This window comes from Micromys minutus, assembly GCF_963924665.1.
Source record: "Micromys minutus genome assembly, chromosome: 12".
NCBI classification, from domain to species: Eukaryota; Metazoa; Chordata; class Mammalia; order Rodentia; family Muridae; genus Micromys; species Micromys minutus.
The window spans coordinates 1,990,247-2,007,872 of record NC_137981.1 but is presented as its reverse complement, the minus strand read 5'-3'; the positions used below and the strand labels follow the sequence as shown (position 1 = coordinate 2,007,872).

The 17,626-nt window shown below is 38.5% G+C and overlaps 1 protein-coding gene across 4 annotated transcripts in view; it reads left to right on the top strand.

The window, feature by feature from the left end:
* The window catches only part of FHIT (fragile histidine triad diadenosine triphosphatase), a 1,443,778-nt gene that overhangs the window by 1,240,806 nt on the left and 185,346 nt on the right, over nucleotides 1-17,626 (top strand). For all 4 annotated transcript variants that reach the window (XM_080926902.1, XM_080926901.1, XM_080926903.1 and 1 more), the window contains one exon: nucleotides 4,810-4,878. In XM_080926902.1, the coding sequence (XP_080783028.1) occupies nucleotides 4,810-4,878 (69 nt within the window). The remainder of the gene's footprint in view (nucleotides 1-4,809; nucleotides 4,879-17,626) is intronic.

The window sequence follows — 17,626 nt, the reverse complement described above, 5'->3', positions numbered from 1 at the left end:
CAACTGAATCTGATGTAGAGGCTCAGAGTTGAACTGTGTCTAAAATAGACAGAGTGTGCCAATTTAAATGAGCCAATAAAATTACTACGTGCCTATTACTAACTGCTTATGTGATTTTCCCTATAAATACTTCTCCCCATTTAAGTTCGGAGTTGACTCCTCTATCTCCTGTGTGAGATGTGTGTCATTCCCACAGCTCTGGTCTCCTGAATAAACCTCTTGCTTGATTGCATCAAGACTGGGTCTTCATAAGTTCTTAGGTTCACACTATCCCAGTACTTGAGTGAGGGGCTTCCCCAGTTCAGGGAGTCTTTCAGAAGGAGCAGGACAACAGAAAGAAGAAACATAGCAGAAAAGGTGATGCTATTGCAGTTGTCTCCTTGCTCCTGCTGTCCCTATCAACACCTCTAATGAGATAGAATTTATACACTTCACACTGTTAAAGTAAACAAAGCAGTAGGTTTTAATACATTCAAAAAGTTGTGAGACCATCACTATTATGTGACACTAGAAAAGAAAACACCAATCACCTCCAAATAAACCCTGTTTCCCTTGGCAGCCACTCTTCACTGTACCCCAGGAAACACTGATCTTTCACTGTGAATTTGCCTAGTCTGGACATTCCAAAAAGGGATCGTGTAAGTGGCCATTCGGATCTGAGTCCTTTCATTTAGCATAATGCCTTCCCTTAGCAGCTCCGTTCCTTTTTATGTCCAATCATCTTCCTTGTCTTGTTATTATGGCATTCATCAGTTGATAGTCATTTTGGATTGTTTCCACTTTTTGATGATTGCAGAATAATATTGCTATAAATATGTATTACAAGGTTTTTGTGCCTACATGGTTTCAGTTCTCATGTGTATATACTGGGAAGATAATTTTGGGTCATTTGGTGGATAGATGTTTAACATTTTGAGGAATTGCCAAGCTGTTTTTCAAACATACAGCTGCATCATTTTGCACTCTGTGCAAATGTGTTCAAGGCTTCCATGGCTTCACAGTCTCTCCCACACTTGCCCTTGTCTGTCCTTTTGATTAGAGGCATCCTGGTGGACGTGAAATGGTATCTTTGTGTGGTTTTGATTGGCATCTCACTAATGTCTAATGCCATTGAATATCTAATTGTGGGCTTTACATAGTTGTCTTTCCAGTTTCACTGAAACCAGCTAAGCATTCAACAATGGTGAATGTTATTAATGATTCTCTCTTTCTTCAAATTATTCCTTCCCTGAGCTTCTGGAACCTGCCATCTCTTGGTTTATATACTTATTATGTTGGTAGGTTGAGTCTTTCTTCTCTTTCTTATGAGAGCTGAGCTGGCTCTGTCATGCTTCCTCTGTCCTGGGAGACTGAGTAGGTTGTCAGAATTCTGTGATGCGGCTGTCACTTAAGAGTTTATGTCACTGTATTATGTACCAGGAAGAGCTGAGACCATGCCCTTAGGGGGAAAACCACCTAGACAATGAGCTGTTTACTGTTTTTGGTGTCATGGTAAGTTTCAAATGGTTGCCAGTGATCGAGAGTGGCATTTCCAGAACTGAATGGTAGCAGCATATAGAAATAGTTCTGATGAGTGAACCCAGAGGAGCAAGGTATGGAAGAGAAATCAGAGACAAGTACAGATCTAGAGTCATTGGCATGGCCTTAAGTACAGAGAGAAAATGGTGCAGGAAGCCTGGGCAACCTATGGAGATAGGTCTCTGCATGACACATCAGGGAAGACTAAAATGTTAGCCTTAATGTTCAACATGAGTACATTTCATAGGGGCAGGCCCAACAAAAGGGTTGGTCCTAGCCAATGACTCTCAAAGTAGGCCCTAGACAAGCGTCACTTAGGAATCTAATAGAATGTAAATTAGGAGGCTCTTAATTTTAGCAATACCTAGCTTTTTACACCAGTTTGAGAAACACAAATCAAAGCAACCGAAACACATCTGGCAGAAAGAGATGCTTCAACTGTGAAACAATTAAGAAGCTTGTAAAGTATCATTCTTGCTAATATAAGGACCAATTGTAGGACTCCCTTTCAGGGACCCCCACTCAAGTCTCTGGACACAGAGTCACCCAATGAAACACAAGAGACCTTCTTGTTGCAAAAGCACAAGATACTTTAATGGCAAGCTCCGGGCCAATACATATCTCATGCAGGAGACAGAGGTATCAACCCTGAGTCTGGAAAGCTAGGGTTTTTATAAAGAAAGGGTCGGAAGCTGGGAAGAATTGGCTCGAGTACAAGGTTCACCAAACGCCCACAGCACGGCTATGCATCAGCAGAACAGTACGTGTAGTCAGGAAGTCAGGAGACTGGTGGAGCAGATGCTTATCTAAGTCAGGAAAACCTGTGGTTAACATATAACTTTTAAATAGATTCATGTGACCAATGACTCAGTTATAAAAGACAGCCTGGATAAGCTTCTGCATTCCTATTGTATCTTTATGGTCAGTTAACCTAGCCTCAGAAATGTTTTAACAATGGGCTTAGCTGGACATGCCTGGACTTGTTTTACAATGTTCCCAGTCTTAGGTGTTTAAGCTTAGAGACTACCCTTTTGCCCCAACTTATATGAGTTTTCAGACCTTGAATTTAATTTCCTTTCATAATCACTGAATGTGACTTCTATTCTTCAGATTGCATGGTTTTAGACAGTAAAGATACTCTGACTACATCTGCATATATTCAGAACACCATGATAAGTAGCATGACAAGCTTATGACAAACATGCTTAGATGACTTGGTACTTCAGGCCTGTGAGGTGGGAATTACAGATAATCGGTAACTGCTGTGTCGAGGGAACACATGTGAGATCCAGCTGTATTGAGCCTTCTGTACTCTAGATGAAGCTGTGAGTTTACATCTATTCCATCTTGCAGTTTGAGTGCAGAGCACTGATCTGGAGCTTGTGATGACTACTGTATAAAGAAGGTAGTAGAGAACTTTAGATAACATTAAGGAAGAAAGGGGGTCTTGATAAGGAAGGAAAGGAGTAAAGGAAGAAAAATTACAGGAAGATTTGCCACTGAAGATTGGTTGGACCCTCTTTGGGTCCTCAGTTGTTTCTGCTCCCTGCCTTCCCTGATCTGATGTCTGAATCCTTCAACCACTGGGCATATTGAGTTTCCTCTTGGGCTTGTATTGCATGCCTGGCTTTCTTTTTAAAATTTGGTTCCTGGGTAGTTTGTAACTTACTACTCCATGTTTGTTTGTGTCTGTCTTTCTCTCTCATCACTCACATAGTCAGAAACTTAAGTATGCCTATGTCCAAGTTGTTGAGCAGTTTGGGGCCAGGCTTCCTCACTGACTGCAGGATATTTAGGCAGAAGCACGTCACAGTTTGGAGAATGTGTACTGAGGGGCTAATACTAAGCTCCTCTTTATTTCTCCCACCATGGATAACCTTGCTTTCTGCCTCTCCTGCAATAAGTTACCATTCTCCTTTCCTTATACACAAAGCCACTAGACAATTATGTTCTGTTCTCTCCAGGCCCATGGTTACAGGCCAAACACAGTAACCAATGTACAGTGGGCATGGTTGGCAATATGCTTTGATTCTCTACTTGCTTTTCATAAGCTTTTTCATTTTTCAATCTCTGAAATTGATAATAGATGCAGGAATGTAGCTCGAGGGCATGAATAAGGTTTAGGCTTAGAGAGATACAACAGATGCCATTGGTAAAGTAAAACTATGATAGCAGCTTAGCCTTGAAAAATACACGTTGAATTAGATATGCTGTGTGTCCTGATTAATGATCTCTGCCGAATAAGACAGAAGTGGCTATTACCTGTTGCTTTAGTAGCCTAGACTAGGAAAGTGAGTGATTTAAAAGATTAAATACAGGTCAGTAAGATGGCTTAGCAGGTGAAGGTACTTGTTGCCTGAGTTTAATCCCACAATTGTGCAAGGTGGCAGGAGAGAGCATGCTACCAGTTGTCCTTTGCCCTTCTGATCTACACACACATACACACACACACACACACACACACACACACACACACACATACACACACACACACACACACACACACACACATTTTAATTATTTTTTTTCAAAAGATTATGTTCACAGAATTATTGTGTATGTCAGTAAAGAATGAGAGAATAAGAAAGAGCAACATCACTTTCTATGAGGATTCCATCACTTTCTGTAGAGCTGGAGCCTTGTCTTCCCCGAGCTTTGGTTTCTCCTTCTACAAAATGAAGAACAATTCAGAAAGGAATTGAAAACTCCTTGAGTACTCAATGAAAACTATTTAGTACTAATACAACCATTGGTTGTCACAGTCAATAAGAATAAATGAAAGCATGTGCATTACACTTGTATAATTGTTAGTTTATAAAATTTATATGTTTTGTATAATTGTTATTTAATGCCACTCTTCTTGGTTTGGCCCACCCTACTTCTTTTTTTATCTTCACTGATTCACTGGTTAGTTTTGCACTCCTTTGCTGGCTAGGTCTTTTCTCTTGTCAGTTCCAGAGTCACAGCAGCCATCTCTTAAGACATACTGTCATTTCAAAGCTCTGGCTAACTACAACCCAGACTGACACTGATGAATAATTCCACAGAGCGTGTAATGGACTCTGGCATTTCCCTCAAACTCCCGAATGCCACCAAGTTGTTCCCTCTTGTTTTGTGCTTCTTTATTCTCAAAAGATTTCAGATGTAGTTTCTGAAGGTAAGCATCATCTTCCTCTGAAAAAGAATTCAGCAAGAAGCAGTGGACAGTAATTGGCCTCAAGGAAAGCATCACTGTCAAGTCAAAAGATAGAAGGGGAATTAAACACATTTTCTCTTTCTTTTATATTTCAGCATGTACATGTCCACGTTCTTCCCAGAAAGGCAGGGGACTTCCGCAGGAATGACAACATCTATGATGAGGTGAGCCTGTCCTTCGTGACTTCATTATTTGATCACAAGGCCTGTCAGTGCAATGAAATCAACCCAATTAACCATATGTCACCCCAGACGGGATCGTAAATGGTATTCTACCCAGTCCAACTCAGAAAGTGGGAGTAGAAGCTGACAAGCAAAGAGTGACCATCAGGAAAATCTAAAATAAATGAGTTATAATGATATATTTTACTAATGAAACCCAATATCAAGCAAGTGGCCTTGTGATTTCTGCTCTGTCATGTATACCAGGGTACTTAATATCTGGGAAAAGATATATCATAAATCTCCATAGACAATATAAACTGTTAACAGTAGAAATCAAGCAAAGTGACACATATTCTTTGACTCAAATATGCTAACATTGGGAGCTTGGAAAATGGCTCAGTGGTTAAATCTCTTGTCCTTTAAGCATGGAAACCTGAGTTGGTTTCCCAGAATCCCTTAAATGGATAAGAATGGCAATACATGCATGTATTAACAAAATTAACTCATAACAAAATGGTTTTGAAGAAGATAAGCAAATCCCTGGAGCTCATTGGCCAGCTACTGTAGCTAAATCATTGAGCTCTAGGACCAAGGAGACCCTATCTGAAGAGAAAAAAAAAGATGGAAAAGTAATAGTGAAAGAAACTCAGTGCCAACCTCCAGTATAAGTACATAAATATGCAAGTATACTAACATTTACACACACACACACACACACACACACACACACACACACACACACATATATATATATATATCATACACTTACAAAAACATGTTGCCTTTGTACTCAAGCATACCTGTAGACACAGCTTGTCTCTCCAAAGACCATGTATTCAAAGTGGAACTTTTGAGTAATCCTGATCAGAAAGTACATTGATTGAAATGACATATATGATACTTGAGTCTCCTGAACATTTTAGAAGTTGTGTGAGTTTTGGATCTTTCCATCTAAAGATACAAATGTCAAATCAATATTACATAAACCATAGAGGACTGTGCAATCTTCACCAGGGTCTTTTCCACAATAAAGTCTTCCAGTTCCTGGTTGTATTGTATGAAACACAGCCTATGGTAGAATAAGATAGAAAAAAATGAAAAGTGATTTCTGTTAACATACTACCTATAGCCAAAGAACACAAACTATACTCTACATGTATGAGAGCTGGTCAAATGGTAGAAATTCTACAGAATGTTTGTTTTAAAATCACTTTGATTGTAATAAGGAAAGGTACGTGTATCAATTAAGAATGTCTTCCTTGGGCATCAGATAGGACAAGCAGATGTTAGTCATACATTTGATCCTCTACTTCCAGCCCGTTGGAAACAATTTTCATTCTTTTCTCAAATTTTGGTTGTTTATCATGTGTTTCTGCCAAATATATGAAGATCTTTAGCTGGTTCCCAGGGGACATGTGAACTATACATCTTTGTGTACATTCATAGGCTTTTTCCTAATTAACTGGGCATTAAAATGGCTATCTAAGCTGAAAATAAAAAACAGGAGGTTAGTATTTAATAAGAAATTCTTCCTGATTCTCCTGGCCTTGGTGGCTTTTTTGATGTTCTTTCCAACACTTGTGATGGACTTGTTTACGGTGGACACCCTCTCCACACTAGCTTTCAGTGCTTTTATTTTATTTTGTGTGTGACCTAGTAGCTGAAATTTGTATTTATCAGGGGTGACTTTGATATATTGTAATTGATATATTTGGGCATATGGCAAAGGCACAGGGAACAATTATTACACATATCAAAACCCTCCCAGGTGATTCTAATGCAGATCTAGATGTAGAAGTCTACAAAACTAGCTTCTGAAAACCTCTAAACACAAACTCAGTTTTATCAGATGTAGAATACAGGTTGGGGATTGGTAATGACTTAGTCTATGTGGCCAGAAAACCAGAGTTAGAGAATCATTGTATACAGAGATATATTCAAAACACAAGTACAAAGCATATTAATGTAACCAAGGTTAATAAAATGTTGCCAAGTACAGGTTATTTTAATGAATAAATTAGCACATGATTTATATTCAAGTGAATGCTGCTGGAGTAGTACTTAAAGTGCTTGAAAACACTGTTTTCTTAGGCTGATCAGTCACCTTGAATGTTGTTTATGCTCCAAATGCACTATTGACAGAAGCTGTGTGGATACATTTCAGCTCTATACAGGACACAATGGCTGACATTGCACAGCACGTGGCCTTTCTTTCCTCTAATACTCTTTTGCCCTTTCTGCATCCTCTAGTGGCATCTCTAGACTAACAAATAAAACAATGCACATTCTTATGTTCCATGCATTGCCTCAGTATGAAAATTAATTTCCATAAAAATGATTTTTTTCAGTCAAGGGTAGCTTATAATATACTCTATAGAGATAGTGGTACAACACTGGAAAGGGATTGAACAAAAGAATCAAGTTCATTGCAACCTATGGAGGAGGTGATAGTTAATAATGTCACTTGGCTTACATGTCATAATGTTCTTATCTTTAAAATGGATATTACATGCCCCGTTAAAGGCTGGCCATATGTATTATGTGACATACAGCTCCTGAATGCAGATTTGAGGAGTGGTGTGTACTTGTTAATTTTGCCTTTGAACATACAGAGAAAAAGTAATGGGAGCCCCAGTTTCAAGCAGGTTGTTGGATGACCTTATTTAGTACCATTTTCCAGAGTGAATAAAACACTGGGTTTCCAATTTTCTCTCTGCCTTTAGCCACTCAGACTCAGTTTAATCTTCCTCTTTGAGAAGCTTCTCTCACTTGAGAACATAATAAAGAAATGTCTAGCAAGAGACATGGGGAGCATGAAGTATTAGGCAGGCATTATTGGTACACAATGTAATATACATTAGACCGAGTGATCTTAATCAGAAATGATAGTGTGGTGAGGGATGACATTCTTTATCCTGATGAAATCACTCACTGTGGATTATGTATCTGCCTGTGACCACAACAAACAGGCTGCCTTGAAGGCGGATGGGTGGGAAATAGAAACAGCAAGAGAGCAAGCTCCATGGAAGTATTTACATTGTGACTACTACAGCCTTAAAGAAGGTTTCCTAGAGAAGGACTAGGTTAAGTTGGCTTATAAAGTTATATTCATGTGAGCACAATTTTAGGGTGGATAGTGATAGCTAAAGAAGATTCACAGAAGGGTTGCAAGATTGCAAGTTCTAGAAACAGAGAAAGGGGATGGAAGATTGAGGAGGGTGTATAAAGAAAGACACAGTCACTGTCTAACTATCTAACATTCTGGGGAAAAAGGTTACAGGGCACTAAATATACCTATGTGGAATTAATACATTTTGTGAGGTTCCTAAGGAAAGATCTATCAGGATCAGACTGCAAAGAGGCAGGTGTGAACCTCAGAAAAGAATCAATCATATGTGGGAAAGAACTTCTAACTGGTAGACTGATCATCATGTGAAACAGTGAGAGCCCTATCTCCGGATGGCTTCAGGTCATGATTTTTGGAAGCACGTGGACAATTGGTACAGAGAACACGGGATTCTGCTCCTCCTGCCTTTCCACATATGTCTTGTTCTCTAGTTTATCTCTCCTGGAAGATGCTTCAATCTCTGTAACAAATAGACAAATAATGCCTTTTTTTTTTCTGATTAGTATTGTGGCACTTCAGTGAGTGCCTAATAAAAACTTCTTCTTTTGTTTAGTTCTTAGAAATACAGGATGTGTGTACTCCCACCTCACCTGGAGATCCACCCCATATGCACCCAATTAACCCAACTACTTATTGCTGATGCCAAGAAGTACTTACTGGCAGGAACCAGATATGGATGCCTCCTCAGAGTCATACAGATACAGCTGAGCATGCTTGCAGCTAACTATGAGACTGAACACAGGGACCCCAATGAAGGAGCTAGAGAAAGGACTGAAGAAGCTGAAAGAATTTGCAACCTCATGGGAAGAATATTATCAACTAAACAAACCCTCCACAACTCCCATGATCTAACACACCAACCACTGAGCACAATGGACAGACCCATGCCTCCAGCTGTATATGTAGCAGAGGATAGCAGTGTCTGGCATCAACATGAGAAGATACCTTTGGCCCAGTGAGGGTGCATTTTTCTCAGTGTAGGGGAATACCAGGGCACTGAGATGGAGAGGGTAATAGGGAGAGGGTGCACCTTCATGGAGACAAGTTGAGGGGGAGGGGGAGAGGAACAGGGTGGGGGAGAAAAAGGGGATAGCATTTGAAATATAAATATAGAGTATCCAAAAAAAGAATTGAAACAAACAAACAAGAAATAAATATAAGACATAAATCTTTCTTTACTTTTATGAGACTGTCCATTTTCCTCATTCCCAGCCTCTTCCTGCCTTTTCTAGCTCAGCATTGCATATTAATGATCTGTGAGCTTGCTTGCTTCCTCACGTGTGTTTTGTCATTCCCTGCAAAGTACTTTTTAATGATGTGCTTCATTTTTGTCTGAAAAGTGCTTTTTAATGGGATGGAATGCTGCTAAGCATGTCACTCATGCCATAGGTCAGTAGAGCTCATACAATTCTGTCTCTTATGTACACCTACATCCCTCCTGTGGACTGGGACTGTGTGTCTTTACAGGGATTCCGCACACTGAGCACTAAAGTCTTTCCCACAAATACAGAATAAAACAGGTCAACGTGAACAGTGCTGGTTCCAAAAGCCTTTTAAGTTTGAACTCCTGTCCCAGTCCATCTTTTTTCTCTAACATTCAAATACTACTGCCCTCTGGAACATCTGTCTGGCTTAGCACTTCATGCTAACCATCTGTAATAGCTGCTTCCCTTTTCTGTTTGTTTGCTTATTTACAATATTGTGGTGCAGAGGGGTTTCTTCAGCCTCATTGTTGGGCCCTGCCCACTTTTATGGCAGCTATAAGTCTCACTCAAGAATAGTTTGCTTTTGACAAACTAACATTGGTTCCCCTACCTCAGAGCCTTTGTACAAATTGTTTTCTGCCTACAATATTTGACAGCTTCTCTTCATGTAGCTCTGTGTGTTTATCAAAATCTTAGGTCGTGTTTACCTCCTACTAGAGCCCTTCTTACTTTTCTTCCTTCTCTTCCTATATATAGCAAAAATAACCAGCCTTCGTCCTTACTCAAGTAGATCCTTCTTTTTTGGATGCCGGTTACATCCTTAACAACTCACTCAAAATAATTATTAGTTTATATACAACACTGGCATCCCCCAAGTGCATTGTAAAGTCTTAGGAGCAGGGACCTAGTTTGGTATAGGGTGGTGCCACAGTGTTAACTAGTTGTACATATGACAGGACAAGAGTCACACTTCAAGAACTCAAAATTCCCTACAAGCTGAAACATAATTACACAGAGAATGCATCTCGCTTTCAGGGGATTGATTCATTAACTCCTGGCAACACTGAATTTGAGTAGAACATGGTTCTATCAGCCATCAACAGTTAATTTAATGAGTCATTGATGAAACAGAATTCTTTGGTCAGAAATCAGCCTGCTGCAGAAGGGCTGAGAAGGTTTGGAGAAGCAATTATAAGCCTTTTCTGATTGCTAAGCAAGTCTGGTAGAATTCCATTGAAGATGATAAGGAACTTTCCCCCTTGTAACCTAGTTTTGTCTGCCTGGAACAAATATAGATGTGGGGTTTGCTGAAAGCAAGCTGGGGAGCCACTCTGGCACTCTTTCAAGCTTTATTAACATCATGGGGTTTGTCTTCCTTTGTTCTCCCTCTTCTGCATGCCTTGGACTTGTCCTTACAGATTTTACTCACCCTTCTACCTACCACATTTCAGAGCATGAGCCTCTCTCCTCAACCTGAATGTAAACTCCACCCTTTTAAAAGCCTATACCCCCTCCCAACTTTCACTGCTCTCTATACAGATATGTGCATCCCACAAACCTTGTGTTGTATTTTCTTAGAGCTTGCATAAATTATATAAGGCCTTCTCTGAACTCTCCAGGACCTCTATTATCTTGACAAGTTGATGAAGATTATGATAATGACACAAATAGTCCCTTGGATCAAAGAGCATGCATAGCTAATGCACAAGGAGGGAGTGCCCATTGCTTAATACCATGGTATATCACTGAATTAGCTTAGTTAAGACTTGCCCTATGTTTCTAATAAGCAAACCTCATAACTAGATTGGCCAATTCATCAGATGTTTCTGGGTGACATTGAATGGTTATAATTGTTTGCTACTTATAAAATCCATTGCTTGTTTTTTAAAGGAGTGCTTAATATTAAAGTAAAAGAAAATTGTAATAAGCAATTGGAAAAATGTAAGCATGAACTTTATAGACAGAGCAACCATAGTTTCAAGCATGTCTTGGAAAATAATTGCTTGGCTTAACACAATGCATGAACAAAATCAATTTGTACAAATTCAGGGCATTTAGCCCCAAGGGTTTAAGAAAAGCATTATGTTGCTGATGATATTTATCATTGAACTTGGATCTCTTTCACACATCATTCGATGATGTACTCAAAGCCCATGGATCCCTACTTTATTTTGCAAAGAGCAAGGGTTGTTTCAGTGAGAGAGTTAATTAGTTGCTCTCCCTCTGGGTTCAGTGATGTCTTCCTAGTGATTTCTAAGCTTCTGAGTTCATGAGAAACTTAGAATACAAACATTAATACCTCCTGATAAAATCAAAATGGCAACTCTATGTGTTTTCTATACTCTTTGGGACACTTAAGTAAAGGAATCTGAGTAGGATAAGAGCATAGTCATTCTTAATTAAGTGATATGCCAACATGTGCTGTCTATATGCTTTTTTGAATGTGTTTTGAGGCCTGGACTACTGTTTCCCATGTCACGTTATTATCCTACTAAATCTTTATAATCTCTCACAGAATAGAGTAAAATTAGAAAAAAAAAAAAGATCTATCAGGTTAAAAATTATTTCTGCTCTCTTTTCCTCATAAAAATGAATATTAAAGAAAATCAAGTTGGTTTCATTTTGTGTGTAGTGCTTACTAAGCACAGTAGAAAGGCAACATAGAACAATGATGATAGTGGTGGTGATGATGATGGGTTGGGAACTGTCTTAGTTAGGGTTTTCATTGCTGTGAAGAGACACCATGACCAAGGCAACTCTTCTAAGACACAACATTGAACTGGGGCTGGCTTACAGGTTCAGAGGTTCAGTCCACTATCATCAAGGTGGAAGCATGGCAGTGTCTAAGCAGGCATGGCACTAGAGAAGCTGAAAGTTCTATATCTTGTACTGAAGGTAAACAGGAGAAGACTGGGTTCCAGGGAGCTAGCAGGAAGGTCTCTCAAAGGCCACCCTCACAGTGAAAACTTCTCAAAACAAGGCCATACCTCCTAATAGTGCCACTGCTTGGGCCAAGCATATTTAAACCACCACAAGGACTGCCAAAGACAACCATAAATTCACCACATCAAAGACTCAGATAGACAAAAGGAAACAGAATACACAACTGATGTGGACACCCTTATGAGGCCTGTAGCAAAGAAAAAACTTCTATGAAGTCTTTGTTTGTTTCATTAGAATCACTTTAGGAGATGTCATATCAGGTCATTTTTTTTCTACAAAATTTCTCTGCTATGTCACTTGAATATCTTCAGTTGCATGTTAGCCATACATTAACAAGGACAATGTGAATCTCATGGTACTCCATATATGACATTTATGGCAAAAGCATTTCTTTAACTCTCTCCCATCATTCCCTGAATAAGACTTTGCTCTACAGAGTCCCATGTGATCTTCCTGGTAAACTGCATCTGTAGACCTACCCTACAAGACAGCTAGAAGGCTCCTGGTAGTAAAGATGTAAAATGCCTGCTCTGAGACATTGTTATTACTGGTGCTCCTCTGTCTTCTGTCATACTGACATACACAGGGCAGTCTGTAGTCTCACTGTGATTGCTACCGTCAAGTACTCATGAGACATGGTGCCTAAAGAATGAGCTATGTGTGTACTTAAAAATTTTTTTCATTTGGCTTACATTCAATGTTCTTTATATAACTACTAATAAATTATCACTTAAGATTAAATATTTTGACAGTTTGAATATCTATGATGCAATAAAGCAAACTTTTAAGCAAAAAGTCTTCTGAATCCATAATATTTAGATGATTGAGAATGTAGACCTCATGGAAGAGAAAAAGTTACTATAGTAATAATTTATGAGCCCAAACAGGTAAATAATGCAGAGGGAAGAGAGGCATTAATTAATCATTAATATATTTTTATTAGTGGAAATTATTATGGCCTCAAAGAGAAAAGATTCCAAATATTTGACCTACTGTCTTGAAAGAAAAACTTAAAAATGAGCAAGAATTATAGAGAGGGAAGAAAACAAAGTTGTTTATATTTGAAAGAATTTATAAATGACTTTGCTATTTAGCTATCAGTTGACAATCATTTGATGAACTATTCATACACATCAAATAAGCTTGATAAATCCCATTACCTCTATTATTGGAACAGGCTATATCATGGGAACTCATGTGTCACATGTCAGCATAGGGGCATGATACTGCTGTGAAAGTTCTGTTTCTGTTACCACCAGGTGATATCTACCATGCATGTCCCCAGTTCTCAGTCCTAAAGGGAAGATGTCTAAATATACTTATAGGTATTTTAGATTAAGGAAAATTTTCAAAGCATGTAAATGTAAATTTAATAATAGTTTTCAACCAAAAACAACCATAAGACTATCATTTCAGCATATTGTTAATATAGAATATTGCTAATATGACACATATATTCTTTTGTGGTATATATAGGTTTTTGAATCCCAGTATGTATTATACATTCCCAACACATCTCAGTTCACACTAGGCACAGGTGTTGGGTGAGTACCAAATTAAATAGGACAATTCTAAAGTTCATTAAATCTGGAGAATTTTGTTATTATTGATATTAACTTACATCTGTTTTATTTTCATCCTATCTGCCTAAATCCAGAAGACAGTGGCACATTTTTCATGATATCAAACTATAAAGGTTGTCAAATGATTAAGATAGGGGCTTTGTCTCCTATCAACAATACTGTTGGAATTTTAAAAATGAAATGACTTGTCAATGGCTACATGGGAGGTACATTTATTTTCTGACTCTTTGTTGTCAGTACTACCAGGGATGCTCATGAGATCATCCAAGGACTTTGGAGAAGGAGGGGCATTGTCTGAGTCATTATTTCTGCTGACAATTATCTTTGAAATGAGGTGCCTAGTTGGTCTTCATGGAGGTGGCTGAAATTTCTCATTCAGTTTTCAAAGGAGATACAGTGTTCTTTTGTGGTAAGATTAAGCATAGAGAGCCATATCCAGCTGGCTTGGTGCTCAGTCTATATTCCATGTACTTAAACAAATTGCCTAGCTTTTCAATATCTCAGGTTTTTTTCATCTATAAAATATGTTTGGGTTTGCTATGCAAATTGAATGGTTTCTTACATATGAAGCCTTAAGATACAAGAAGTGCTCAGTAAATATTCACTATCATAATTTACATGAGTATTAAAAGTATTATCATTATTCAGACAAAGCTTGTGATAAGGAACTGGTAGAGTAAGTTTGGTAGGTGACTGATCAGAGGTCACAGAACCCATGTAAGCGATTTCGGTTACCATATACATGTGGACTAGAGCCTTCAAAGACACTCATTTGTCAGCATGTTAAACTTTCAAACAATATCAAGTAGGGAACCTGCATGAGTCTGTCATTTACACACGAGAAGGAAATCTCTTCTGAGGAAAAAATGCTGAATTAGAAGTTCATTCTAGAACTTTCAGATCCCTTCAACCCTGGCAAGCAGTGTTTTCTAGAAACTGTAAATATACAACTTCCACATCCCAACTTAGAAGCAGAATTTAGAGGTTCTATGTTTTTGCTTTTTTGGGCTTTGTTTTTGTTTTGTTTTGTTTTGTTCTTTATTTTTGGTATTTTTTTGTTTTTGTTTTGTTGTTGTTGTTTTGGTTTTAATTGAAGAAGGTAAAGAAAAGGCTTCTCTACCTATATATCTCTCAACTGTGTACATTGGATTCACATATGGATTCACTCCATATTTTTTAATATTGAGCTTACTATGTAAACATTGGTGTCTTGAGATTTATTTGACAAGGAGAAGGGACTAGAAGCCAGGAGCATCAAGCTTCTGGATTAGGTTACCAGTCATGAACAAATCTAGCTCTTAGATTCTGTCCTCAAGAAAACTGATTACAAGTAAATTAGAGAGTGAAATTATCATTTGCTGAGCCATGGTGAGTCTGGCTGTATGTGAGGTAGTTGACATAATCACCCTGCCTTTACAAACATCAGGGGAAGAAGCTGAAATTCACGGGAGGGAGCATCTTCCTTAAATCCCAAAGACAAAGCTTGTTTACAGCCAAATCTTTTGAGTACAACCTTGTCCCTTTGGTCTTTATTTTCATGAAAAAGTCAAAGATAGGGAGCTAAGCATTTTTCATGGCTGTAATTTCTGGATACACACACACACACACACACACACACACACACACACACACACACATATCTTAGATATCTTGTAATCCTACAAGTCTTAGATATACCCCTGCTAATTAAGTATGTAAAAACATTGAAGAAAGTAACATTTTAAAAGTTAACAGTTTGGGTGTTGCTATTGCTACTGCTGCTGCTGTTCCTGCTTTTAGGATATGGCTCAGAGTTTGCCAGCTAAGGAACTTCATTATAACTTCTTTTGGCTTAAACACAAGAAAATCCTCAACATATACTCTAGTCTAGCTTCTACAATTCCCAGGGTCATTCTTTGGGAGCGTATTTTGTGCACCAAACCTTTTAAATACATTTGCATGCCTTATAGTGTATTCGTGTCATGATAACACACTAAAATATTTAAAAGGAAATTGCTGCCTTATTTGTTCTCAAAGAGAAACAGCCCTTACAACTCTTGATGGGCCATGAATATCGTAGAGGCCAACTACTCCTGTACCCGCTGGAAATCTGCCTTACATTAGTAGTAACTAAAGAATCCATAGACTAATTCCCTTTACACTGAAATGCAGTCTTGTTCTAGCACATATACTTTTCTTTTGGAAAAAGTTTGTTACTTCTTAAACCAGTCTCATCATTGTTAGGACATTGTATGCTTGTATCAAGTACACTGAGAAATTTCTACTCACTTTCTCTGGAAACCTTAGCCATCCCTTTATGTTAAGAATGAGGTTCTGTTGATTTTTTTTTTTTTTTTTTGCAAGCAGATTAAAAACAAACAAACTTGTTGCTTAATTCACCCCACATAACATAGCAACATATACTAGGTGTGTCTATCATGTGCATAGCTTTCCTAGAATGTTTTGTTTTGTTTTTTAATTCAGGTCTCATCTCAAAACTAATTTCAGAAATTTGGCGGATTCAGCAGCTCCCAATCTGGGATAAGGCTAAATTAGGCTTGACAAAGCCCAGTGGCTAGACTGTCCTCACTAGGTGATGCTCTCAAATGGAGAAGAAAGAGCTGATGTGATTTGATATTAGCGATCAAATAAGTTAATACATCGTAAGGGACATTTACCTGTGTTTCTTCTCCTCATGTATACCTCATAATGTTTTTCTTTAGGATAACAAAAAATAAGGAGACAGACCTGACCTTCGCATTTGGGCTGCCTGTTTCTAGCCTGGCTTCTCCTCACTGCTTAGTTCCCAAGCACCAGAACTATCATCTTCACTTCCTCCTCACTACTTCTGACATAAAAACACCAACTCCCCCCCCCCCAAAAAATACCATCAACTATCTCCTAGGACAGGTTCCCCCAGAACAGTAGTTATTCTAAGACTTATTTCTCCAGTCCTTGAATGCACAACCTCAGTTTCCCCTTCCTTGGTCAGCAGCAAAGCCCCATAATTCTCAGCATTGCTTTCCTTTCTGCCATTTTAATACCTCAGGTGTGCATAAAACATTTCACATTCTTAAATGTCAAAGGATGACAACATAGTTTCCAAACCAACAAGGTCTTCCGGAAGAAAATGAAACTTTAAAGCTGGAATATCAAGCCTTAATTTAGATATCAGTGGGATGAGTAACTCCCAAACCAACCCCAGTGCACAGCTCTAAACCCCAAGCGCATACCTGGTATCTACCTAAAACGTTATTTGGTAAATGCTCCACCACACTCCAAAAACCCCAACACTGCTCTCAGTGACAGACCATCCACATGCACTTTCATATTTGGAATCATGTCTGCACTCTGCCAAAACAATAATAGAAATTTCGCTGTCACCCTATAAGCTCAAAAATGTTCTCATCTATATCACAGTCTCTTAATTACCCCCAGAGTGACTGACTATTGACTTTGAATATGGGAAATGTGCTCCAAGCCAAGAAGTTCTTTAGAAAGCTAAAATATCCAATAATAATGATGCTGGTGGTGATGATTATGATAATGATGAGAAATAGGAACACTAAGAAAATGAAAACGAAAGCCAAGCAAGCAAAAGCCAGAAATAGATTACCACTAGAAAATTCAAAGAATTATGTAGACAGGTCAACACCTTCAATATTACTACTCGGAAATATTAGCCTAATGTTCATGAGAGAGGAATGAATGACAGTGATTATGCTATATTGGAAAGTAGAAGCCACTAAGATATCCAGTATAGTGCATTCTAATAAAGGCTTCTAGAATCTAGTGAAGGAGCACTTGGTAACAGGATATCTGAAAGTTCTCCCACAGGGACTAAAATCCTGGCTTTGAGTCTAATGAGATTATGGGCCGTTCATTTTGTCTCCAACTCATTCTCCGTATGT